We start from the raw sequence: 26,834 nt of genomic DNA, 5'->3' as shown, positions 1-26,834 counted from the left end.
TGGTCCACTGTTATTCAATCTATATATTAATGATATTGGGAAGGATTTGACAGTGACATACAGCTATTTGCTGATGATGCAAAGATAGGTAGGGTAATCAGGAATGCTGCTTGTATGCAGTACTTACAGAATGATTTGAATAGGTTGGAATTGTGGGCATAGGAAAATAGATGTCAGGAAATGTAAAGGCATGCACTTCAGCATGATTAGATATCCAATGTGGAATTATGCTTGAAGAAATTGATGAGGCTAGGGATTTTGAAGTGTTAGTATTATAGATAGGAAGTTGAAGTTCGGGGCCATGTAGCGAAAATTGCAAATACAACTCAAAACATAATTGCAATGCTGAAACGAACATTCACAAGTAAAGATAAGGATGTCATTTTGCCTCTTTACAAGGTGTTGATAAGACCTCACTTGGACTATTGTTTGCAGGTCTAGTTTCCATTGTGATTCTGATATACTGGAGATAGTAAAGGTGAGTGTTAAAAATGATATCTGGATTATGAAGACAGATTGAAAAATTGTTGACTTCAAACAGGAGAAAGAGGGTTATATGATTGAGACTTACAAACTTCTGAAAATGGGTCATACAGGATTTCAGTTGATGGAATTTTTCAATTTATTGAGGGTGGGGTGAGGGCATCCTTGAAAGCTGAGAATGAATGCCACTAAGAAGAGGGTAAGGGCTAATTTTTCTGTCATAGGGTGGTGCATGACTGGATTGCCATTGGATGTTGTGAGTGCAAGCAGTGTGAATGAATTCAAGAATAAGTATGATATACGATAGCTGATGCATATAGTATGTGGCCTCTTTCGATGAGTCCCTGACTTCCTGGAGGTCTTCCTTAATAATAATAAAGCTATTCAAAACGTGGCAGTTATAGTGTCAGTGGGGCATTATACCAAGCAATACTTTGTCTTTATTTGAGTTGTAAGTCAGCAGTTAGAATTGAAGGAAGTACAGAAAGATGGTTTAATGTTAAATCTGGTATCAGACAAGGATGTACATTATCCCCTCTTTTATTCATTATCTATATAGATCACATTATGAAGGAAAGCGATATCAAAATTGGAGATGTTAATGTATGCTCTTTACTTTATGCAGATTATGTTATACTTTTAAATAAATCTGCTACAAGCTTGCAAGATTTGTACTGGATAACCTGACTAAATTGAATAACTAACTGTTGTAATAAATTTGGTAGAAAAATTGTATGATAAAAAACAAGACAGTGAAAATAGCCAGAAACATTGAAATTTCAACTGCATCATGAATGGAGAACCTATAGAACAAGAAAAACGTTTCAGCTACTTAGGCACGATTTTTAGTGAAGATGGTAAATTAAATATGGAAATTGACAGCAGAATCAACAAAGCTGGTATGGTAGGAAGTCAAATAAATAAATTTATATGGAATAAGAGAGAAATAAGTTAAAACACTAAATTAGCTGTATACAAGATGGTGTTCAAACCAATTTTAACTTATGGATCTGAGAGCTGGGTCAGAAGTAAAACACTTGACCAAAAACTAGAGACCACAGATATGCGAGGGGTGTGAACAGATGCTATCAATGGCAATATCATATTAAAAAAAGAGGATTAGGAAAGAACTTAACATTGTTAGCATCCAGGAATGCATTAGCAGAGCTAATCTCAGGTGGTATGGTCACTTAAACAGAATGGGAGAGAAAATATTAGCAAAACAAGTGTTCTCTGCCAGGTTGGCAGGAAAAAGACCCAGAGGAAGACCAAAATATAGATGGATTGATACAGTAAAAATTGCCTTAGAAGACAGAAATATAAGATCTGATAATGTTGGAGTCTTGACAGATAACAGATTGATTTGGTGGAAAATTGTTGAGGGTACATGTCAGGAATTTGATGATGATGATGCTTATTGCATAACTAAATATGAGAAGTTTTTGTTATGGTAACTTATCAAAAATATTTATTGTAAATGAATTTTGTTTTTTATTCTTGTTGTAGTTAATTTCTTGTGAAGTGACACTGATACTCATCTCTTGTATGTAATCATAACTAACATTCATTTTATTCTCAATTGTGTGAAGATAAAAAATAAGACTAAAAAAAGCTGGAAAGTTATTTTTTTTTTTTTTGCTTTGTGATTTTGCAGATGGACAGAACTTGTAAGTGGATAGGTTTTTTTTTTTTTTTTTTTTTGCATTAAACTGTTCCTGCATCAAAAATAATTGAATGTTATCCCACATAAGGACAGACAAAGAGGCTTTTTTGTGAGAAACAGTAATTATTCGATTATATTTCAATTAGTCTTATGTTTACTTTAATCTGCATAATTTACATTATTGTCTTAGTCTGTTCCAAGAAAAGCAATCCAGAGTTGTGTGCAATTTTATTCTCATTTTTTTTTTTTTTTTTTTTTTTCAAAATGAAGCTACTGTATACAGATAATAACCAATATGAATACTTCATTTTAATTATTTAATGGCATTAATTCACATCACCATAAGAACAAAATAAATGAGATAATTTATTATGCTGCTGCTATTTCACTGGATCTCAAAACATCTTTTTTTTTAGAGAACAATAGTGCCTGCCTGGTTGGAGACCTGATGTGGCTCAAAATGGTTCCATGTTGGTTTCCAAAACAGAGCTTTCAGACTTTAAAAAAAAAAAAAAAATAAATAAAAAAATGTAAAATTGATAAAAATAAAAACAAAAAAAATCCTTAGCCTACCCACACTGCAAAATGTATTATAGGTTTGCAAATAATAACCTTTCATTGATAGGAGAAACATTTAAAAAAAAAAATCTCTGCAAACCAATAGGCTATGAATAAACTTTGAGGTCTTAGCCTACTATGGACAGACAGAGAAAACTTAACATTTGCTTGATAAACATAAATGCATATACTAAGATGATAATAAGTCAGGGACTAGCAGACTACCCCTTCACATATTAAATGCAAGAAAACACTAGAGCAGCCATTATAAGAACTGTATTTTGAGTTTGGCATCAGCAATGAAACATATTTTAAACCTCAAAAGATGTGGCTTCATTAATTTACCAAAATCTCGGGAAACAGTTATCAACTTTAACAGTTTTTAACTACATCATCAACTAAATCTCCTGTTATGACACGTTAAAGGGTGCTATGAGAGGACATTGGTTCTTTTGTCCATTATAATGTCTTGTATACCGTAACCAGCATTGTTGGTGTGTTCTGAAGATGCAATTTTGAAAATCAGCAACTTAATAAATTTATTTATTCTGTTCTCATTATTGTAATTAATACTGTAGAACAATTAACACAAATAATTGCCAATGAATAGCTGTTTTCTAAACGTCTAGTGGGAATACTGTCATCTTTTAGCCAGGCTAAGTATCATTTTTTTTATTTTCTTAGCACTATACTTTGCAGATTTCCCAAGTCCTAAAAAAAAAAAAAAGGGAGAGAAAAAACTTTACAATAATTTTTCATAATTAGGTTTATATATTAATATACATTAAGTGAAAAGAAAATTTTAATTAAGAAAAGCTGCTTTCTTTATAGAAGAATATGCTTGATACTGATTAGAGCAAAATCATAGAAACCACCGGAATAATTTGCTATAGTGAATTTCCTTTAATATAGTCATGACCATGGTGATTTGGCAAGGCTTCTTTTAGTTATAGTGAGCAAGATTATTATAAATATGTTTGTGGTTATTTTACAAACCTTTATCACCATCCTTAGGACTGAATTAGGCTCAAGGGTCTCATTGAATCTTAAAAAATTAAGATTCTTTGATAGCAAATAATTATCAATGTTTATGTTTTATTAAAAGCAATACTTATAACACACCCTACCCTAAAAAATAACTTTCCTCCTTACTGAAACTATGGTTTAATTATTGAAAAAAAAAATTTTCATAAAGAAAATAAAGCTACTGTTGTTTTTTTTTTTTTTTAAGTGTAGCATAAATAGTGTTACAGCTTGAACAGCACATAATCCTTTAATCTATCAGTAAATCACTTACAGCTTTCAGCATACAAACTCCATGTATAACAGGTATATAGCAGCATTCAATGTTCGAAATGTCCCCATTTTGCTTTCACAAATGCCCCAAGTCTGTGCAGTCGCATATTGATGGCAGCACACACAACATCCAACAGAAACGCTGCCAATGCTTGCTCCAAATCCACCTTCAGGCTGGTGATGCTGAGGTGTTGTTTCTTGCAGGCCTTTTCTTTTAACCTTTCTTGAAGTCCAACAAATTCAGATCAGGACTTCCAGACAGCCAATCAGATGGTGATATGTGGTAGGGCACATTTGCCTACAACCACTATTGTATGGGCTGAGTCCTGTTGGAGGGTCCACTGCCTACTATGAAACAAGGAGCCATACCAAAGGTTCCAGCATGATGTCTTGATATATTTTGGCAGAGATTTTGACACCTTTCTTGCAAAAATGCAACTCGGATAGCCCTGATACGTAACCCCCCCACTGAACTATCACTGACGAGAGGGAGGTGATGACCTCTCTGAATCCTGGGTGCCATGGCACATGCTGTGAGACCAGCTCAGGCATATACTCGATCATTTTGCAGTTAAATGACTCATCAATAGTGAAAATCTTCTCTTTGCAAAAAGGTTAGCTCTGTGTCTAAAGACCTGTCCATTGGCAGTTAGATAGGTCTTTTGTATTGTTATAACAGTTAATAATCCAATACACAAACATCCTACTAATTTCGAGTATTTTTAGCATGTTGAAAATAACAGGTGGCTGTATTCCTTGTGCAAAGTGCTATTACAGCTACAAGGTTTTCATAATCTCTCCCACTGAATGTTAAGCCATACAGCTCGACCTCTCTCTACACTGATAAACATGCGAATGTCAGCTGCACACACACACAGTACCACCAATGAAACTGGGCTCATGCAATTCTGTGGGCAGTGCAGGGTTGTGTTATGGCAAGACTGTATATATAGTACATAACCTTTCTGTTATCTTGCAATTCTATAAAAAAAATTATCAGAGGCAAATGCAAAATAATTGTATGAAAAAATGTTTACAATTAACATATAGTATATTTACCACATGGATATTGGATGAAGAAAATCATCCAATATATCCACTAGTTTTGTGTACATCATAGTGCGCTTCTTCAAAAAGAGTGAAATAAAATTACTTAAACTTACAGTATCATTAATGTGCTTGTTTACAAGTAATGGCATCAGTAGTATTATAAAAAGTCAGCATAATAGGATCTCAAATGGTGCAAAAAAAAGAAAATCATCAAATTCCTGACATGTACCCTCAAAGGGTGTACAGGATTTGATAGTACTACATGACAAACTCAAATCATTACTAACTTCCTATCTACAATTTTCCTCCGAATCAGTCTGTTACTTGTCAAGACCCCAACATTATCAGATCTTATATTTCTATCGTCTAAGGCACTTTGTACCGTATCAATCCACCTATATCTTGGTCTTCCTCTGGGTCGTTTTCCTGCCAACCTGGCAGAGAACACTTGTTTTGCTAATCTTTTCTCGCCCATTCTGTTTAAGTGACCATACCACCTGAGATTAGCTCTGCTAACACATTCCTGGATACTGACAATGTCTAGTTCTTTCCCAATATCCTTGTTTTTAATATGATATTGCTATTCATGCCAGTTCATATTTTCAACAATTCTATTTTAATTATCTTTGTCTTTTTATTGCTGACCTTCATACCATATCTATTACAACAGTTATTCAATTTAGTCAGGGAATCTTTGCAAACTTGTAGCGGATTTATTTAGAAGTGTAACATTGTCTGCATAAAGCAAAGAGCATACATTAACATCTCCAATTCTGATATCATGTCTAATACTACTTTCCTTCATAATGTGATCCATATAGATAATGAATAACAGAGGGGATATTGTACATCCTTGTCTCACACCAGATTTAACCATCTTCCTGTACTTCAATTCTAACTGCTGACTTGCAACTCAAATAAAGACTAAGTATTGCTTGATATAATGCCCATTGACACCATATAACTAGCGTATTGAACAGCTTCTCTCTTGGCACCTTGTCATATGCCTTTTCCAAATCGACAAAACTTAAATACAGATCTTTGTCATATTCCCATGCTTTCTCGACTGTTTGTCGTAAAGTGAAGATCTGATCCTGACAGCCTCTATTTGGCCTGAATCTAGTTTGTTCTTCACCAAGCTTTTCTTCCACAATTCTTCTCAACTGTTTCTCAAGTATACTTGCATAGATCTTGCCAGGAACACTCAGTAGGGAAATACCTCTGTAATTCTCACATTCAGTTTTATTTCCCTTTTTATATATGGGTACCATGAGAGCGCTACTCTAATCATCAGGAATTCGTCCCTCTGTCCAGGCCTTCTGAACTATGCAGTGCAGCCACTGTAAGACTTTTATACCACCATACTTCAGCATTTCTGGTCGAATATCATCTACTCCTGCTACCTTCCACATTTCAAGCCTTTGATGGCTTTTTCTACTTCAAGTATGGATATGTATTCCTGACTGTATGCCTGTTGATTCTTTTTTACCACTGTGCTATCACTGCTTGTTTCATTTAGCAATTTTTCAAAGTAATTACTCCATACTTCAAGGATATCTTTTTCTTCTGTTTTCATGTCACCTTTATCATCTCTAACTCCTTTTACAGCACTCTTTCCTCTATTTCTAAGCTTCTTCAACAACATCCAGAATATATTACCACCTTCTTGATACAATCATACCCTGACTTATGCGAATCCGGAGTTATGTGGTTTCTGGTATGTATGTATTCCCGTCCCACTTCACGCCTCACCACTAGCCATATCTTTCTTGCGCCAGCTGCATTTGCGAGGGTCGCAGATGCTGTGAACAAGCACTGATGTGTTTAGTGCGGTCTCCATTCATACATGATTTTTATAGTCTACAAACCTTGCGATTGTTTAATGTTATGTTCTTGATAAAAAATTTATCGCATAAAAAATAATAATGTCGTCCGAAAGAAGCAAGTCCGATTCTTGTACAGGTAGCAAGAAAAGAAAACATTGACTTTGGAAACAAATCTCAACATTATTAAGGATTTTGAAGGCAGAATGAAAATTTGTGAGCTAGCAAAGTAGTTCGATCTACAGGAATCCACAGTAAGAACTATCATAAAAGAAAGGTATACAGATTTTGGAGGACATAGATTCTAATGAGGAATGAATTGTACCCTCAAGGCAATGAATAAAAAAATCATTAGCTTGCTATGAAGAAATTTTGTATGAGAAGAAAAAGACATTATGCCATCAGACGAATCTATTACATTTTATGAAACCATCGATGAAATAACTTTCTTTTTTTATATATGAAGAACTACAATTATGATTATATTTATTAAAAAATATAGGTGTTTTTGTAAACCTTTGGTCCCAATTAACTAATATTTTGTATGTTTGTATATATAAATCACATGCAAAATTATATCCCGAGTTATGCGAATTTGACTTATGCGCTTTTTGTGGGTCACCCCACCTACCGCATAACTTTGGGGTATGACTGTATTTATTTTCTATGTTCTTGCCAAAGTCCTCCCATGACTTTTGTATAGCTAGTTTTACACAGTGTTTAGCTTTCTTACATTTGTCTCTGTATTCTCTAAGGGCACAAGCTGACTTATTTGCCAGGAACTTTTGATATGCTTTCTTCTTTTCCTTCGCTGCCTCTTTAACTTCCTGTATCCGCCATGGAGGTCTGATTTTTTTATCCTTACAGACCTCACCACATGCCTCTCTGGCCGAATCAATCGGGGTTTTCTTCAGGGCTTGCCACTGAATCTCCAAGTTATGGTTCTTGTTCTCAAACGTTTTCATTTTTTCTTCATTTTAATCTTTGTGTATTTTAGTCTACGGTTCACATCTGAGAGCTGCTCAACTTTTATTCGCTTCAAAACTTTCTTACATGTTATTCTTTTCAATATAAAATTCAATTTTATTCTGCTCAAGACAAAATAGTGATCCCTTCCAATTTCAAATCCTCTGTACACACTGGTGTTCTGCACCAGAAAACATCACTATCAACAATGACATAATCAATGAGACTTTTCTTATTCCTAGCCTCTTCTCTCCATGTGAATTTGTGCACATTTTTATGTTTGGAACATGGTGTTAGTAATAACCAGTCCATGTCCTGAGCAGAAATCCTACAGGTATTTGCCATCATTATTAGCTTTGCTCTTTTCTCCAAATTTTTCCAAAATATTTTTGTATGTCTGACAATCATTTCCTACTCTGCTATTTAGATCCCCAACAAGGACCAATTTTTCATTGTGTCAGTTGCTTTCTCAAAAGTATCAAAAAATCCCTCCACGTCTACCTTAGTAGACCCTTCTGTGCGACCATAGGCACAAATAAGTCTCATTGTCCAATTCCCCATTCTGATGCAATAAATACATTTTGTATTTATTGCTCAGAAAGATCTCACCAGTTTTTGTCTTTTTTGTTTCAGTCACCCCTATTATGTCGATTTGGTACTTATCTAATTCCTCAGCTAGCTCCATTTCTTTGCCATTCAGGCTTATATTGATAGTACTGATCTTTAACTCTGCTGATGTTGAGTTGGAGTGTGCTTTCAAATTTGTTCCAGTAGCTGACTTTTCGCTGTTTGCTCTGGTTCCCTGGCGAAAACAATGAGGCCTTGTTTAACCGGGCGACGCCCCACCCAGCATGAAATTTTGTCATGTTGTACCATCATTTTGTATATTGGTTTAAGCCAATAAGAATACAATTTGGTCAGCTAAATCCCAAATTGCCAGCCCATCCTCGTTCGTTCAGTATCCAGGTAGATACCCAACGGTGCACCATGAGAAGGTGAGGATTGGACATTAGGTCAGAAGCCCTGGTCGGTTCTCTGCATTCCTTTAAAGGCTATGTGGAGGTCTCCTCTCAGTTATACAGCTTTGACCCGTGAGCATCCCAAAAAAACTCAAAACCTTAGTCTTATCCTTTCACAAAGTAGTTGAGAATATTCTAAAATAGAAATACAGAGAGAAATATTGCTCTCTTACATCCAGTCTACCAGAGGCAAGATCTCAACAATATCAATAGCAGCAACTAAGAATCACAAATTGCATTCTCCCTTTAAAACAATTCTCCATTCACCACTCAAAAAATCAGGGATCTACGGAATCAGCTGTATTATGTGGGATAAACAGATGTCAGGAGAGATGTGGAGAAGAAAACAAATCAGGATTAGTGGTACAACTGAAAAAAAGTATTATAATGATGAACATTCAAGAAATCATCAAAATTTCAAGGAATTATTCTATATCAGGTTGGTCTTGCTTCATCAAAAACCTAGAATATGCAGATCTTGAACACTGCATATATTACACGTATGGCACATGATACATCATGAATCTTACATGCAATGTTGGTCTATTTTAAATACCCCCATACTAATGAAAAGGTTAGATTTCTTGTTGCAAGCCAACTTACTGTAATTTCAAATAATTTTAAAACTAATAAAGATTTTAAAAGTGATTTTCTTCAGTCAACAGTCTCCCTGGGAATATACTGTACATTATTCTAGCATGTGCACCATGGGTGTCAAACTCGTGGCCCACGACTAATATTTTTGCGGCCCAGCCAAATTTGCCAATGACAGTGATTACTACATATAGCCATGTTTGCATGCATTTCCTTTACATGCAAGCGAACTGTTTCCCCCCTATTTCTACCAGCTGATTATATACCTACTATCACGTGCCAGTGCCACACCCACGTCTAATTGTCAGTCTTGTTTGAATTGACTTGTTTAGTGTACGTAACAGGAAATATTTCGCTTTCGGTGAACAAGAAAAATAAGTTTATTTACGTTACGCTCATTAATTTGTGCAGCTATTTAGTGTCTCTTAAGTTGATGTTTAAGAAAAATATTGGTTTTTATTAAAATATTCTATTATTTTATGTTAACAATTATTAATTTTTATCAGTCCTTTGTATTCAGCTATCAAAACCAAGTGATAGTAATAAACGAAAAACTGTTGACGAACATCAAAATCTCCAAGAAAAGTGGGAATTGGAGTATTTTTGCTGTGAAGTAAAAAATAAAATAATCTGCTTAATATGTAATAATGTTATCAGTGTACCAAATTTATACAACATTAATTGTCACTATGAACAACATAAATCAAAATATGATAATTACGAGGGATTAATGAGACAAGAAAAGTTGAAAGAGCTCAAGTCAGGACTGAAAAAACAACAGTTCATGTTTACTAAAGTATCACCAGAAAGTGAAGTGGCTGTGCATGCAAGCTACGTCTTGTCGGAGTTGATAGCTAAACACTCGAAACCTTTTACTGAAGGTGATTTGATTAAGGAATGTCTAATTAAAGCTACAGAAATTATTTGTCCTGAAAATATGAAGGCTTTTCAAACAATCTCTTTGTCTCGAATTACAGTTGCAGAAAGAATTACTGATTTGGCCGACAATTTAAGTATTCAGATCAAAGCAAAATCATCTAGTTTCGAAGCTTTTTCCATTGCCTGTGACGAGTACGGACACTGGGGGGGGTAGCTCAATTAGCTGTGTTTCTTCGTGCTTGTGACACAGATTTCAACATTTTTTGAGGAATTATTGGAACTAGTACAGGACAAGATATATTTAATTGTGTTTTTGAACTTCTGCAAAAATACAATCTACCTCTGTCAAAATTAACTTCTGTAGCTACAGATCGAGCTCCTTCTATGACCAGAAAAAATCTTCCAAAATCTGAATTAATGAAAATCCCAGACGAGAAATCTGAGCATCACATAAGAAGGTAATGTAATGTTCTGCTCTAACTATAGAGGAATCAATTTATTATGTACCACCTATAAAATTTTCTCCAACGTTCTACTTCAGAGACTAAGACTACCCTATGCAGAGAATATAATTGGTGATTACCAATGTGGATTCTGTCAAGGAAGATCTACAAATGACGTTTCATTATACACGAAATACTTAACAAATACAATGAATTTGGAATTGAAACACACCATCTCTTCATAGATTTTAAAGCTGTGTATGACAGATTAAATTTATTTCAATGAAGCAATGAGAAACACTATCAGATTAAAATTCAGAATATGCTGTTTGATCCAATACATATAAAAAACAGTGTTTGACAAGGAGATGCCTTTGCTTGCTTTTTTTTTAATTTTTTTTTTATTATCCCATGGTATTATTACACCAGATCATAGAGGTCAAGTTCATGTATTTTATACAGCACCTTTTCTGGGTTGTTGTAGCGTTTACATTTGGAAATATTCATACATAGGGGTGCTTAAGGGTCAAAGCTGTATAACTGAGAGGAGACCTCCACATAGCCTTTAAAGGAATGCTGAGAACCGACCAGGGCTTCTGACCTAATGTCCAATCCTCACCTTCTCGCGGTGCACCCTGTTGGGTATCTACTTTGATACTGAACAAACGAGGATGGGCTGGCAATTTGGGATTTAGCCGACCAAATTGTATTCTTATTGGTTAAACCAAAATAAAAAATGATGGTACAACATGACAAAATTTCATGCCGGCTGGGGCGTCGCCCGGTTAAACAAGGCCCCCGTTGTTTTCGCCAGGGAACCAGGGCAAACAGCGAAAAGTCAGCTACTGGAACAAATCTGAAAACAAACCCCAACTCAACATCACCAGAGTTAAAGATCGGTACTATCAACGTAAGAAGCCTGAATGGCAAAGAAATGGAGCTAGCTGAGGAATTAGATAAGTACCAGATCGACATAATAGGGGTGACTGAAACAAAAAAGACAAAAACTGTGAGATCTTTCTGAGCAATAAATACAAAATGTTATATTCAGGCAATAACAATCGAGGAAAAGAAGGAGTAGCCATAGTATTCAACACAAAATACGAGGCTAATCTTCTTGAATGGCACTCAGTCTCAAGTAGAGTAATGTGGGCAAATATGAGAATGGGGAACTGGACAATGAGACTTATTTGTGCCTATGGTCCCACAGAAGGTTCTACTAAGGTAGAAGTGGAGGAATTTTTTGAGGCTTTAGAAAAAGCAACTGACACAATGAAAAAGGAAAAGTTGGTCCTTGTTGGGGATCTAAATAGTAGAGTAGGAAATGATTGTGAGACATACAAAAATATTTTGGGAAAATTTGGAGAAAAGAGCAAAGCTAATAATAATGGCAAATATCTGTTGGATTTCTGCTCAGGACATGGACTGGTTATTACTAACACCATGTTCCAACATAAAAATGTGCACAAATTCACATGGAGAGAAGAGGCTAGGAATAAGAAAAGTCTCATTGACTATGTTATTGTTGATAGTGATGTTTTCTCCCTGGTGCAGGACACCAGAGTGTACAGAGGATTTGAAATTGGAATTGATCACTATTTAGTCTTGAGCAGGATAAAATTGAATTTAATATTGAAAAGAATAACATGTAAGAAAGTTTTAAAGCGAATAAAAGTTGAGCAGCTCTCAGATGTAAACTGTAGACTAAAATACAGAAATATTATTGAAAAGAAAATGAAAGAGTTTGAGAACAGGAATCAAACCTTGGAGATTCAGTGGCAAACTCCGAAGGAAACATTGATTGATTCTGCCAGAGAGGCATGTGGTGAGGTTGTGTGCAAAGATAAAAAAATCAGAACTCCCTGGTGGACACAGGAAGTTAAAGAGGCAGTGAAGGAAAAGAAGAAAGCATATCAAAAGTTCCTGGCAAATAAGTCAGCTTTTACTCTTACAGAATACAGAGACAAATGTAAGAAAGCTAAACAGTGTGTAAAACTAGCTAAACAAAAGTCATGGGAGGACTTTGGCAAGAATATAGAAAATAAATATCAAGAAGGTGGCAAAATATTCTGGAGGTTGTTGAAGAAGCTTAGGAATGGAGGAAAGAGTGCTGTAAAAGGAATTAGAGATGATAAAGGTGAAATGAAAACAGGAGAAAAAGATATCCTTGAAGTATGGAGTAATTACTTTGAAAAACTGCTAAATGAAACAAGCAGTGATGACAGCACAGTGATAAAAAAAACACTGACCAGGCATGCAGTCAGGAATACATATCCATACTTGAAGTAGAAAAAGCCATCAAAGGCTTGAAATGTGGAAAGGCAGCAGGAGTAGATGATATTCGACCAGAAATGCTGAAGTATGGTGGTATAAGAGTCTTACAGTGGCTGCACTGCATAGTTCAAAAAGCCTGGACAGAGGGATGAATTTCCGATGATTGGAGTAGAGCTCTCATAGTACCCATATATAAAAAGGGAAATAAAACTGAATGTGAGAATTACAGAGGTATTTCCCTACTGAGTGTTCCTGGCAAGATCTATGCAAGTATACTTGAGAAACGGTTGAGAAGAATTGTGGAAGAAAAGCTTGGTGAAGAACAAGCTGGATTCAGGCCAAATAGAGGCTGTCAGGATCAGATCTTCACTTTACGACAAATAGTCGAGAAAGCATGGGAATATAACAAAGATCTGTATTTAAGTTTTGTCGATTTGGAAAAGGCATATGACAAGGTGCCAAGAGAGAAGCTATTCAATACGCTGCAGTTATATGGTGTCAATGGGGCATTATATCAAGCAATACTTAGTCTTTATTTGAGTTGTGAGTCAGCAGTTAGAATTGAAGGAAGTACAGGAAGATGGTTTAATGTTAAATCTGGTGTGAGACAAGGATGTACATTATCCCCTCTGTTATTCATTATCTATATGGATCACATTATGAAGGAATGTGGTATTAAACCTGATATCAAAATTGGAGATGTTAATGTCAGCTCTTTGCTTTATGCAGATGATGTTATACTTCTAAATAAATCCGCTACAAGTCTGCAAGATTCTCTGACTAAATTGAATAGCTGTTGTAATAGATATGGTATGAAGGTCAGCAATAAAAAGACAAAGACAATGAAAATAGGCAGAATCATTGAAAATGTCAACTGTGTTGTGAATGGAGAACCTGTGGAACAAGTAAAACATTTCAGCTACTTAGGCACAAATTTTACTGAAGATGGTAAACTAAATATAGAAATAGACAACAGAATCAGCAAAGCTGGTATCGTGGGAAGTCAATTGAATAAATTCATATGGAATAAGAAAGAAATTAGTCGGAACACTAAATTAGCTGTATACAAGACTGTGTTCAAACCAATTTTAACTTATGGATCTGAGAGCTGGGTCAGAAGTAAAACACTTGACCAAAGACTAGAGACCGCAGATATGAGAGTCCTGAGAAAGATTAGAGGCGTGAACAGATGGCATCAATGGCAATATCATATTAAAAATGAGGATATTAGGAAAGAACTTGACATCGTCAGCATCCAGGAATGCGTTAGCAGAGCTAATCTCAGATGGTATGGTCACTTAAATAGAATGGGAGAGGAAAGATTAGCAAAACAAGTGTTCTCTGCCAGGTTGGCAGGAAAACGACCCAGAGGAAGACCAAGATATAGGTGGATTGATACGGTACAAAGTGCCTTAGACGATAGAAATATAAGATCTGATAATGTTGGAGTCTTGACAAGTAACAGACTGATTTGGAGGAAAATTGTAGATAGGAAGTTAGTAATGATGTAATTTTTTCATGTAGTACTGTCATATCCTGTACACCCCTTGAGGGTACATGGCAGGAATTTGATGATGATGATATTCATACAGTTTAGCAAATGCATTGGTGATGCTTCCTCAATGTTACAGATTTTGCAGGTGGGGAAGACTTTTATGCCATTGCTAAACTTGATTGGTCTTGTGTGGCCGGTCTTGAGGCGAGAGATCATGGTAGTGGCACTGCGATTAAACTTGGAGTTGATGGTAGCTCCTGGATTTTCTGCTGAGTACCAGTGGTGAGTCGTGTCCTGAAGAATTGTTCTTTTCATGTTTTCTTTTTGGGTGGTTTTAAAAAGATCAAAATCTGTGGTATCACTTGATGTTGCAGCCATTTTTGCTACTTCATTTCCCTTTAATCCCGCATGGGATGAGATCCATTAGAAGATTATTTCAGAATCCTTATGTAGTTTGTTTATGTTTTTTGCTATGTCTCTAAGTATTTCTTGATGGCTAGTGTAGCAGTTCTTAATAGCTTGAAGGGCTGCTAAGGAATCTGTGAAAAATATAAACTCCTTCAGGTTTTGTTTGTCCAAATATTGCAGTGCTGTGTTAATGGTTATTAATTCTGCATGGTATGAGTTGCATCCAATACTGTTAGTTGTTTTTAGTTCTATATTATGAGAGCCATAGATGAGTACACCACTCCCAGAATCATTTGGATTTGTGGAGCCATCTGTGTAGATCTTTATTGAGTCAGGTCCATATTCCATTATTTTTAAAAGGGCTAATGATCTCAAGATTTCAGGGTTTTCTAGGCTTTTTTTTTTCCTCATGTTTCCCTATTTCAGAGTTGATAACTATATTTTTCCTGTCTTGATTTGGAGGAAATGCTGGGTAATCGGCTATTTTATTTAGACAATCCAAGGGAATTTTATTTTCTATGATTTCATGCATTGTTGATTTTTTCTTTATTCTGTTTGTTGGTTTCCAGTTTTTAAAAAGTTCACTTGTTCTATGATGTGCAAGGTTGGCTCTTTTTACTACAAATTTGGTAAGATTTTCTTGCCACCTAATTTTTAAAGGAACAAGGTTGGATTCGAATTCTGCTATTTTTCCAGGAGTTGTATTCATTAGTCCACATATGATTTTAGCTGCATTTTTCTGAATTTTTATAAGCTTGTCTAAACTGGCTTGTGATGTTTGCATTCAGATAGGCGAAGCATATTCCATTATGTGACTTTTAAGGTTTTAGCATCGGCTCCCCACTCTTTACCTGAGATACTTTTCATGATATTTAGTCTTCTTTTTGCTCTGACTGCAACACTGTTGATATGTTTATTGAAGCTTAGTGATGGATCCAGAGTAATTCCAAGGTATTTGAGGTTTTCATTAAATGTAATTAGTTGACTGTTTAGAATAATCTTTGGTTTCCACTTTCTGAGGTGGTTATTAATAGTAAAAACACAGATTTCTGATTTAGTAGGGTTAATTATGATTTTTTGGTTTTCACAGTATGTAGCTAAACTTTCAGTGGCTTTGTTTAAGTGACCTTCTGCTGTTTCTAGGTTATTGTGAGCTGAGAATAGGACCAAATCATCAGCAAACATAGCTATCTTTGTCAAAGGCATTGCTAAAATCTATAAAAGCTGCAATGGTGGATTTTGTAGGTTTGGTCTGGAAGTTATCTTGAATTGTCAGGGTTAAGTAGAAAAGTTGATCAGTTGTTGAGTGATTTCTTCTCGAGGCAGCCTGAAAATGTGGTAGTATACTATTTTTGTTTAGATAGTTCAAACGTTGGAGTATCATTTTTTCCATTAATTTGCCTAGAATTGAAGTCAGTGAAATTAGTCTATAACTTCTTGGTTGGTCTTGCAGTTTGTTAGGCATTAAGAATGGTATGATTGTGGCTGTCTTTCGGAACTTTTCCTTGTTTTAGGCTATTGTTGTATAGGCGAAGTAGCCAATCTAGGGCTAGGGAAGGAAGATGTTTGATCATAATTTCTTGTATGTTATCTGGTCCACATGATTTATTTATATCTAGTCTCTCCAAGGCATCTCCCAATTCAGAGATTGTAAATGGATCCAGAATAGTTTGTTTTGATATTTGGGGGGGGGGGGGGTTGCAGCATTTTTCTGCTGTCGAGCCTGTTTTGATATTTGATGGTCTTTCCTAGTATTCATCTCTAGTTTGCTTATATTTTGAAAATGAAAGGCCAAGGTATTTGCAATCTCCAATTTTGATATTTCCATCTGGATCTTTTAATGCGTTAGTCTCACTTGCCTTTGGTAGGTCTCTTTGTATATTAGCAGTCAGTTTCCAAAGTTTGGTATCTGAAGCGTTTGGATTTAACTTGTGGCAAAATTCTTGCCACCTAGTTCTTTGTAATATATTATATTTTTGTTTAATTTCAGCATTTATCTTGTTGTACTCAATCCTGGTTTCTGGAGAGTTCAATTTTTAAGATATTAAATAATTCATTTCATTTAGTTATTTTACTGGCAAGTTCCTGGTGAAGCTTTGTGTAGTTTGAAATAACTTTTCTTTGTTGCATTTAGGATAGTATTCTTCCAAGTTATATAGTCTTTGTCTAAGGTGGTATGTGTGATCTTTCAGCATTTTACTTACTTCATCCTTGTATTTCTTCCAATTTGCTTCTTCTGGAAGTTCCAATGATATTTTCTTTTTTGGGTGGGTCTAGTCATTTTTGGGTTCAGATTGATTAATATCGGAGTATGGTCACTTCCTACTGGTTCCAAAACAGACCAAATAGCTTTGTCGTGAAGATCTGAAGACACCCCAGTGATATCTAGGGCATCTTTTATACCATAAGAATGAGACAGATAAGTAGGTTCTCCACTGTTGAGAGTTATTAGTCCTATTTCATCTAAGAAATTACTCAGTTTTTCTCCTCTTGGATTTATTTCCTCAGAACCCCATAATAGGTGTTTGCTATTCATGTCTCCTAAGATAATTGAGTTTTCTTCAATGAGATGGGATAGGCTGGAAAGATTTGGTCCAGGTTTTGTCAGGAGGATGATAACAATTGAATATGTTTAATGGTTTTTTACTTGGTTCCAGTATTTGGATTCCTTATATTTCAGTTCCTTCTGCTACTATGTCTAGCTCAACAACGTTATATGACAAGTTTCGGATTAGTGTCAGAAGCCTTCCTCCATTTTGGTCAGTCGCATGATTTCATAGTTTTTAATGTTTAGTCTGTTGGTTTGTCGAAGTTTGGTTTCCTGGATGTAGATAATATCAGCATCATGTTTGTCAGCTAGTAGTAATAGTTCATTTAGTTCTTCTTTGCTTGCTGGGGTAACGATACCATTTAAATTACATTGGATGATATTAATATTTCTTGTAATGGGTGGAATGATTTGCTCATTTCTCAACTCTGACATCATTTCCAAATCAAGAGTCGCATCAGCTGCCCCGTACACGGTAGCATAGGTATAATCACTGAAATTTGTCTCCATGACGAGAAAAAAAGAAATGCTGCTGTCGTTAGATCATCCAGAGGACAGTCAGACTTTGCCCTCCTTGCTTGCTTATTGTTTAATATAGCGCTTGAAAAGGTTTTCAAAGATGCATATTACTACAAGGGGGAAACTATCTTCTACAAGTTGATACAAATTCTGGCATATGCAGGTGATATCAATATTATAGGAAGAACAGAAAAGCAATTAAAGAAACTTTTATCAGTTTAGAAAAGGCAAAGAAGATGTATCTGCAGATTAACCAAGAAAAAACAAAGTATATGCTAGTAACAAGAAAAACTTGTGATGATCCTTTTCGATTTGAAACCATACATAGCTTTACATACTTGGGATCAGAAGTTAATTGTAAAATTGATGTCAATGTTGAGATTCAGAAATGCATTCCTTCCATGAATAAATTCTCTATGGACTTAGAAAACACTTAAAGTCACATTTGATTGCAAGATCTTATTCCTCCAAAAACTAGGTATTATCAATAGCAGATGAAAGATTATTAGGTCTATTTGAAAGAAGGGTTCTCACACATGATTTTTGGAGAAAAAGATAAGACTATGAATTGCACAGATTGTTTAATGAGACAGACATTAAGTATATTAAAATCAATAAATTACAGGCGGCATATTATACATATGGATATAGTAGAGTTGTTAAGAAGATATTTAATACTAGGCCAGAAGGAAAAGGGAAAACTGGGAGACCTAAATTGAGATGAAATGATGGCACGTTCCAGGATGATTAAGGCTGTGGGAGTTAAAAACTAGAGGAAACCCCCTCCTCCCTTATTGTAATTTCTATTTTCACGAAAGACATTGTGCCTTTCCATTTATGTACCCAACAAGATATCATCCAACCATGTTTCACTTATTCCAACAATTTTTGGGCAGTTAAACTCGATCAGTGAAGTCATTTCATCTCCCTTATTTCCGATGCTCCTGGCATTCATAAATAAACACAGCAGCTCACTTAAATTTGGGTCCACACCTGCACATTCCCATTTGCCTTTCTCCCCATAAAGATTCACCACTGCTTCCAACATCTACTCTCCTTAAACCATGTTACCCCCCCCCCCATTCTGTTTTTCTGTCCATCCTGCATTCATGTTCTCTCATCTCTCACACTCTTCCCTCCTGATCTTTCACCTCACTTCTTACCGCCTCTGATTTCTTGTTTGCACCATTTATTACACTTCCTTCTAGCAACAGTCTCTCCAGCTGACTCATGCCAAATCCATTTAAATGCAATCTGCCTTTCATATAAATTCATCTTCCCTTTAAATACATCCCACACATTTGTAAATGTCTGGCAACATACTATTCATGATTCTTGCTCTCTGTCTCAATTTGTCATTATCATACCTTAGCAAAACATTAACCACCTTTTCTACTACACTGTTCTTTCAACTCTATTCAATAACCTCCTGATATTCATTGTTACACTCTCCTTATATCCAACCAAATCATTTGTTCCCACACTGCTAACTCTCTTGCTCATTTAATTCTCATATTCAAATCATCAAGTATCCTGCCTCCTGGAAAACAGACCTTGTGGACCCTCTCATTTATCACATTTCTAATAATGGAATCTCCATATATGTCACTACTCTCTCAAGTCATTCATCACCTCTTTACATTCTTTCATTCTATCCTTCTGTACTCTTTCATTCCTGTCCACCAAACTTCTGATCACCTTGCATCCTGGCACACACACACTATCTGTTGCTCCTGCAGTGTCACTCCCGCTCTGCCTCCAAATTCATCTTTCACTTCCATTCCGTGATTCATGTTTGCTCCCACAATTACACTCATTTGTGTTCCATCAGTTGGTTTCACATTTACCAATAACTCATAGTCCAACAAAAATATATTTGACATACCACACCTTCTCTCATCTCCTGTTCAGTCTCTTCAAAAACACGATCTCCATATTCTGTCATGTATATCTGCTGCACTCATGACAATGAACCATTCTCAAAAAATCTATGCCATTAATTGCATTTGATTTTCACACTGTGCAGCATGCAGGTCTCACTCATAACACCATTTTGTTGTCATTCACTACAAGTTCAAAATTTAGTCAAAGAAATGCCAATAAGAAACCCACCAAGCTCCACGATCATGCAGTTATGCTAAGCTATGAAAAATAAAATTTTACCAAAATGCAATCAATGTTGCTAATTATTACAAAAATAAAACATCTTTTCAAGAGCACTTTTGATTGGTCTGGCACAAAGCAGCCCTCTGGTGGACTTCCATAAGAACTAAGAAAAAAACTGTGGAAGAGAAACTTGGAGAATTAACTAAATTCTTTGGGTCCTGATAGATGTAGGTTACAACTGTCCAGTACCAGTTACTTTTTTTTTAAAGGATTTATGTTGCTGTCAGTCTACACTGGGTTGGAGATATCTCTGGAGGTGAAAATTTTTCTTCTTTGTTTCTTGGAATTCATCATGATATGGATCTTGCTCTTGAAGTGTGTCCAGGAGGGGAAAGATTACTGGCTAAGATGGCGACTCTTGTGGTGTCCTGTAGATTGGAGTTGGCAAGTGGATCTGAAAATAGTTGCTGGTTTTCAGCTGACTGGTTACTGCAGTTATCTGATGTGTCTTTTACATCAGAAGAGGAAAATTTTGCATAAAGTTGTACTTGGCTAGTCCAGCTGGTGTCTAGGAGATGTCCATGTCACATAAATTTATTTAGAACTGAATCAAAGTCCATCTCATCTATCAGTGTTGTATTCATTATTTATACTGCTATGACAACACTGACACTATTCTCTCTCTACTAACACTCAATAATCAAACACAATCAAAACTGATTTACCTGTTTATCTATCAGTACATAATCAAATTCAACAAACATGATATGATGCACAATTTCAGCTGGCTCACCATTTCTATCACACTAAAAACCAAAAATCGAACAACTCTTGCCCGTGAGTAGCTTCAATTGAATCATGACTCATCCATAAAAAAAACAAAAAAAGTAATGAACCTTCCTTTAAATCATTATTATTATTATTATCTCGGGCAACTCCAAGGAGTCGACAGACTCATAGAGGGAGGCCCTAACATTTTGTCAAGAGCAACTATTCGACATTCACACACTATCTATCATACCTCGCCTTGAACTCATTCATGGTCATAGCACCCACAACAGACTCTGGCAGCTTATTCCACTCATTCACCACTCTGCCAGTAAAAAACCTAGTTCTAACACCCCTGCTAACCACACTCTTGCCCAGCTTCCATGTATGGCCCCTAGTCCTCCCACCACCAACCCTATTATCAAAAATATCTTCTGGATTAATCCTATAGAAACCCTTCAGTAATTTGAATGTCATAATCATATCACCCCTTTTCCACCTATCAACCAATTTTTTCAACCCACAAATCTTCAACCTGTTCTCATAAGGTTCATTCCATAGACCCGCTATCATCTTAGTCACTCGCCTCTGGATCCTCTCCACCTCCTTCCCATCAAGAAGGAATCTAGGTGACCATATCTGGGCACAGTAGTCTAGATGGGGTCTTATCAATATAAGAGGAACAATAACTTGTTTGTCTCTGCTTGTTAAAGTATTTTTCAGCAACCAAGTGATTTGATGAGCTGGTTTGGCCGCTTTTGCAATGTGCCCCCTAAACTTCAACTCCCTATCCACCAACACTCCCAAATCCCTGGCCTCATCAATTCCTGGAGTACGGTTCCACCAATGTGATATACTGCTGCTAATCTTTTCACTCCAAAATGCATAACCTTACACTTTGCCACATTAAATTGACATCCATTTTCCCTAGCCCAGTCCTCCAAACTATCCAAATCATCCTGCAAAATTTTGACATCCTGTGCACTCACAATTGCTCTAACCCAACTTTGCATCATCAGCAAACAAGTGAACACTTCCTCTCAGATCCTTTCCAATATCGTTAATGAACAAATTGAAAAGTAGTGGTCCAAGAATCCTGTGGCACACCACTAGTCACAAGCCGTCTTTTGGACTCCACTCCTGAATAAACCACTCTCTGGTATCTCTCCATCAACCACCCTCCTATCCATCCCCATCTGCTCCAGTTTACTGATTAGAGTAACATGTGGTATCCTGTCAAAGGCTTTGGCAAGATCCAGTAGAATCACTGTAAACCCATTACTCTTATCCAGTTCAGCCGTCACTGCGTTATAAAATGTGAGCAAGTTACTGAGGCATGATCTACCCTTCACAAAACCATGTTGTTCCCCATACAGTATCCCATTTTCATCTATCCAGCCCTGTATTCTTCTCTTGACTAATTTCTCCAAGACCTTGACAACGATTCCTGATATGTTAATTTACAACAGCAGTCTTGGAACTTCCTTTATGCAGTGGAACTATTTTCCCCTCTTTCCACCCCCCTCGGGACTAACCCAGACCCGAGACTCAAATTAAACAAAACGGTCAAGGGTACTGACAATTCTTTAGCCACTTCACGTACGACACAAGCTGGTATACCATCCAATTCCACAGATGTATTGGCATTGAGGTTTTGCAATAGACTACTCACCTCCACTTCATTCACCACAATTACCGTATAATCTATTGGTTCATTCATTTCTGCAATGTCACCAACTGGAAGATATATTCTTGCAAAGTGCTCGCTCAGTAATTCAACTATATCAGCTGATTCAGTTACCTCCCTACCATCGGCATTCTTTAAAATCATTCTGCCGTATACATTTTTTCTTTTACTTGCAACATATCGAAAAAACTGTTTAGGATTCTCTTTAATCTGCATGGCCAATGTTCTTTCATAATCCTTTTTTGCTTTTCTTATCACACTCGTTACCCTTCTGGCCTGCGCTTTATACCATTCATGTGCCTGCAGGTCACCTTTCTCCTTGAATTCCCTCTATAGTTGTTTCTTTTTTTGCAGCTCAAGCTTAATGGTGTTATTCATCCATTTAACCCCTACTTGATTTATTATTCGGACTCTAGGTATACAGTCGGACAGTGCTTCATGCAAACACTTCTTAACTACCTCCCATGCACTATCGACTTCTAGCCTTTGTAGTTGTACATGCCATGGCACTGAACCAATCAATCTCCTAAACTTGTCATACTTACCAGCCCGATAATTCCACATGTACCCTGTCTTAATTGTAAAATTCACACCTTTAGCCACCTCCCAAGTCAAGACCCTATGATTACTCTCACCAATTGGTGGCAACGTGGTCATATTCGTTACAGTCAAATTCACAGATGCAATTACTAGGTCAAGCACTCTCTGACCCCCAGTATTTTCCATTACATGCTGTCTCAGATAGTTATCCCTTAATAACCACATAAAATCCAATTCCTTCCTCCCATTTGTCCTCTCCTCCTTCCAATCAATGTTACCATAGTTGAAATCTCCCATAATAATTACCCTCCTTCCACTCATTTCTTCTATTTGCTTATGCATACTATCTCCACCATCTATTCCATCACCTGGTCTATAGCAGCACCCAACTGTATATTTAGTTCTGCAAATTTCAATCTCACACCAAATAGCCTCAAATGTGCTCTTTTCTCTATCCTGCAGTTCCACTTCTCCCCCCATTTTATTCTCCTTGTCACTCCTGAACACACCATACCCCTCACATGCAATCTCACTAGCTGTGTCATCATCTGTCAGCCAAGTTTCACTAATGCCAATAACCTGTGGTCTGGAAGTGCCAACCAAGGCCAAAAATTCTTTCCTCTTGTTCCTAATACTTCTGGCATTTGTATACATGAATTGAAGACGATTTGTCCCATCCCTATTTTGATGCCTTTTACTAACTATCCCATTCTGATTCATGGGCAATATGTGTGCAATATGCCCTACTTGCTTGGGCATATTGCACACAGTCACACTCAATTGTCTCCCTAAAATCTGCAAATCTACTCCCCTCCCCCCTTAATAACTCTAGTTTCCCTGGTTCTGTTAACTTCACTTCCACCACATTCAACAACACTTTTTCAAGTCTCCGTACACCAAATCCATTCAGATGTAATCCATCCATTTTATATAAATCCTTTCACCCATCAAACTCATTCCACACATCCACAAATTCCACACCACTCAAACATAATTCACGCATAAAGTCATTAGCAATTATGGCCCTCCTTCTATACTCTTCACTGTCATGCCGTGGCAACAGACTCACCGTCCTAACTCTCTCACTCTTTTCTTTTGCTACCTCAAGCAATTCCTTCACATTCTCACTCATAGCCTTTTTATTTCCTTTCAAATCATTTGTACCCATTACCACTATCAATTCCTTCACCCGCTTTTTTTGCATCCTAATTGACTCGCTTACATTCTTTACGGTCGCACTGGGTTGGTACGATTTTGTTAAACTCTCAACTAACACACCTCTTACTAGGGAATCTTCATACAATACACGCTCTTTCATTTTGTTTACACTCACTATCATACCCTTATTTTTTCTATCATACTTTTGCCAATTATTAGTCGGTACGCTTGTTAAAGATTGTTGCCAACGTTCCAGTTGCTGGTTTACACTAAGTATCATTCTGCATAATAGAGCTATTTCACTCATTGCATCAGTGTCGTCATTTTTATTTTCCAATAATTCATTCAATCATTCTGTATGCTTAACTTCATTCGCTCTATCAACGCCACTCTCACAGCTATCAGGTACTATCTCGCAAACATCCTCGTTCATACCTCAAATATCGCTGTTATCTAGATTCTCACTTTCAACAATATCACTCACACAACCTGAAACATCCTTTAAATCCTCATCCAGACTGTTTCTTTATGTTGCTGTTATAAAAATATGTAGATAATGTTTGAATAAAAAAAATATGTTCATGATCTTTCTGTGAAATAAACTGAAAAAAAATTATGCTTTAATATTTGAAATATGTAACTATGTAACATGAAATATGTAACAAAAAAATTAAATACTTATAAACACAAGTAGCCTTTCTTTTTTAAAAAACTTGAAGAATAGAAAAAATGTTAAATCGGTATGCAAAACAATCACACATTTATCTTTTCTGTTCAATGATACAAAACTTTGTATTATTTAAGATTTGCTAGCATCACTTTTTCTTTGATTGGTGGCTGCAAGAACTAGATAAACAATTCAAAAATTCGATTTAATAACGAAAATCGTTCAAATTCCAGGCAAAGTATATGTGTCTATATGCTCTGCGTGAATGCAACCTATTGACTCTCGTGCATGTGACTAGAGAAAGTTTTCTTGTATTTTCACTTTGGTGCCAGCACGATATATCTTGCTATCTCACGTGAGGCAAAGAAAAGTTCAAGATATGTTTCTTCTCTCTCTCTCAGTGATTAACTGGGGGGGACTAATACACAAATATGCAAAACGCCAATCAAATCTGTTAGGCTTGAACAAATGCACATTTCTGCTTAATATTTATTTTATGGCATGAAATCTTGCCATAAAATTCAGTGCTTTCATCAAGTATATACCTGCTAATAGGCAGTTTCAAATTTCACTCATTTTGACTGAAAAAAAAAAAAAAAAAAAAAAACTGCACCTCAGAAAATCGCAATTTCAAGAATTGGACCATATTTTCCCAAAGAAAAATCATTGTAATGCAGATATCACAATAAGCAGCATCATGACAACCAGACATCCACTCTGATTTCTATCTATCTAATTCATGCTGTTTAAGATAAAAATTTCCCATACCTCTGACAACATTTCAGTTTCACTTTAGGGTGATGTAATGGGGCTTCCAAACTTTTTTAAATGGATGGTTATGCTTAAAAATTGCTACCACGGATGACCTTGGTGGTTTTCCAAAGGACCATGTGTTCAGTCAACACCCTGTTGAGCCAGACCAGACCTGTGGGATTTAATCCTGATGTAGTCTTGGTGTTGTTTGCTGATCTCTTCTGAATTTAACTACCAGTTTGACTAAAATAAGTTACATCAGATATAGTGATCACACAAATCTGTTTTAGCTCACCATGGTGACAATGAATGCAGAACCTTCTGGAAAGACAACATGCTCTTCCATGGAAGTAATGTAAAGAATGAAGGGGAGTTCTGAAACTGTGTTATATCACCCTAACTTGAATTGAAACAATGGATTATTTGAGCCAAAAATATGGGAAATTTTGACCTTAAACAGCATAAATATTTTTTTGTCAGTTCACAAGTTATGTACTTCACATGTAACACATCTGTTGCATGTAGCACTTGTTTAATCAGTTAGTTACTACTGCACATTATTCTTACAAACCATGTTTCAAATCTATTACAATCTTTGTATCAATATTTTTGAATGAATTCTTCATTTCAAAATATTTAATGTTCTAAGTTCATCAACAATCTCAATATTTATACAACAAAAAATATATTTGTTTATCAATACGTACTGTAACATTTTACACACGCACACACACCTCTGGAATGTAGTAGTTGGCTTGAACAGTTAGCTTATTGTTATACATTCTTTCAAACCCTCTTTCCAAATAGCTGCATGGCTTTTGTATCGTTGATAATAGGATGAATTCTTTATTCCAAACTATTTGATGTTTTAAGTTTTTCAATAAATAAACAAATAGCATTTTTTAATGCATGAATGCCTTGTATCTTTAAAACATGCATGTATCCTTAAAAATGCAACCAGTAGTACTGTAACAGTACCACCAGTTGCATTTTTAAAATGGGAATGCTATCAAAAAAATAAAACATGGTTGAATAAACTAAAGGCACTACTAAATTTTTTTAAAAAAAGTACATGTGAATACATCGAGATTTCTGATAGGAACATTACTTCTTTTAACAGAGCATATCTATAAAATA

General features: G+C 36.0%; 1 protein-coding gene across 7 annotated transcripts in view; it reads right to left on the bottom strand.

Moving 5' to 3' along the window:
* Nucleotides 1-2,361: 2,361 nt before the first annotated feature.
* LOC150101815 (phosphatidate cytidylyltransferase, mitochondrial) overlaps nt 2,362-26,834 on the bottom strand; it is a 195,858-nt gene continuing 171,385 nt past the window's right edge. For 5 of the 7 annotated variants that reach the window (XM_090400300.1, XM_090400305.1, XM_090400299.1 and 2 more), the window contains one exon: nt 2,651-3,415. In XM_090400300.1, the coding sequence (XP_090256426.1) occupies nt 3,345-3,415 (71 nt within the window). In that variant the 3' untranslated portion in view covers nt 2,651-3,344. The other 2 variants (XM_090400304.1, XM_090400303.1) reach the window with 2 other exon arrangements.

Source organism: Typopeltis vanoorti, chromosome 11 (assembly GCF_054136105.1).
Source record: "Typopeltis vanoorti isolate ZY-2024b chromosome 11, IOZ_Tvanoo_1.0, whole genome shotgun sequence".
NCBI classification, from domain to species: Eukaryota; Metazoa; Arthropoda; class Arachnida; order Uropygi; family Thelyphonidae; genus Typopeltis; species Typopeltis vanoorti.
This window is presented reverse-complemented; position numbering and strand designations above follow the sequence as displayed.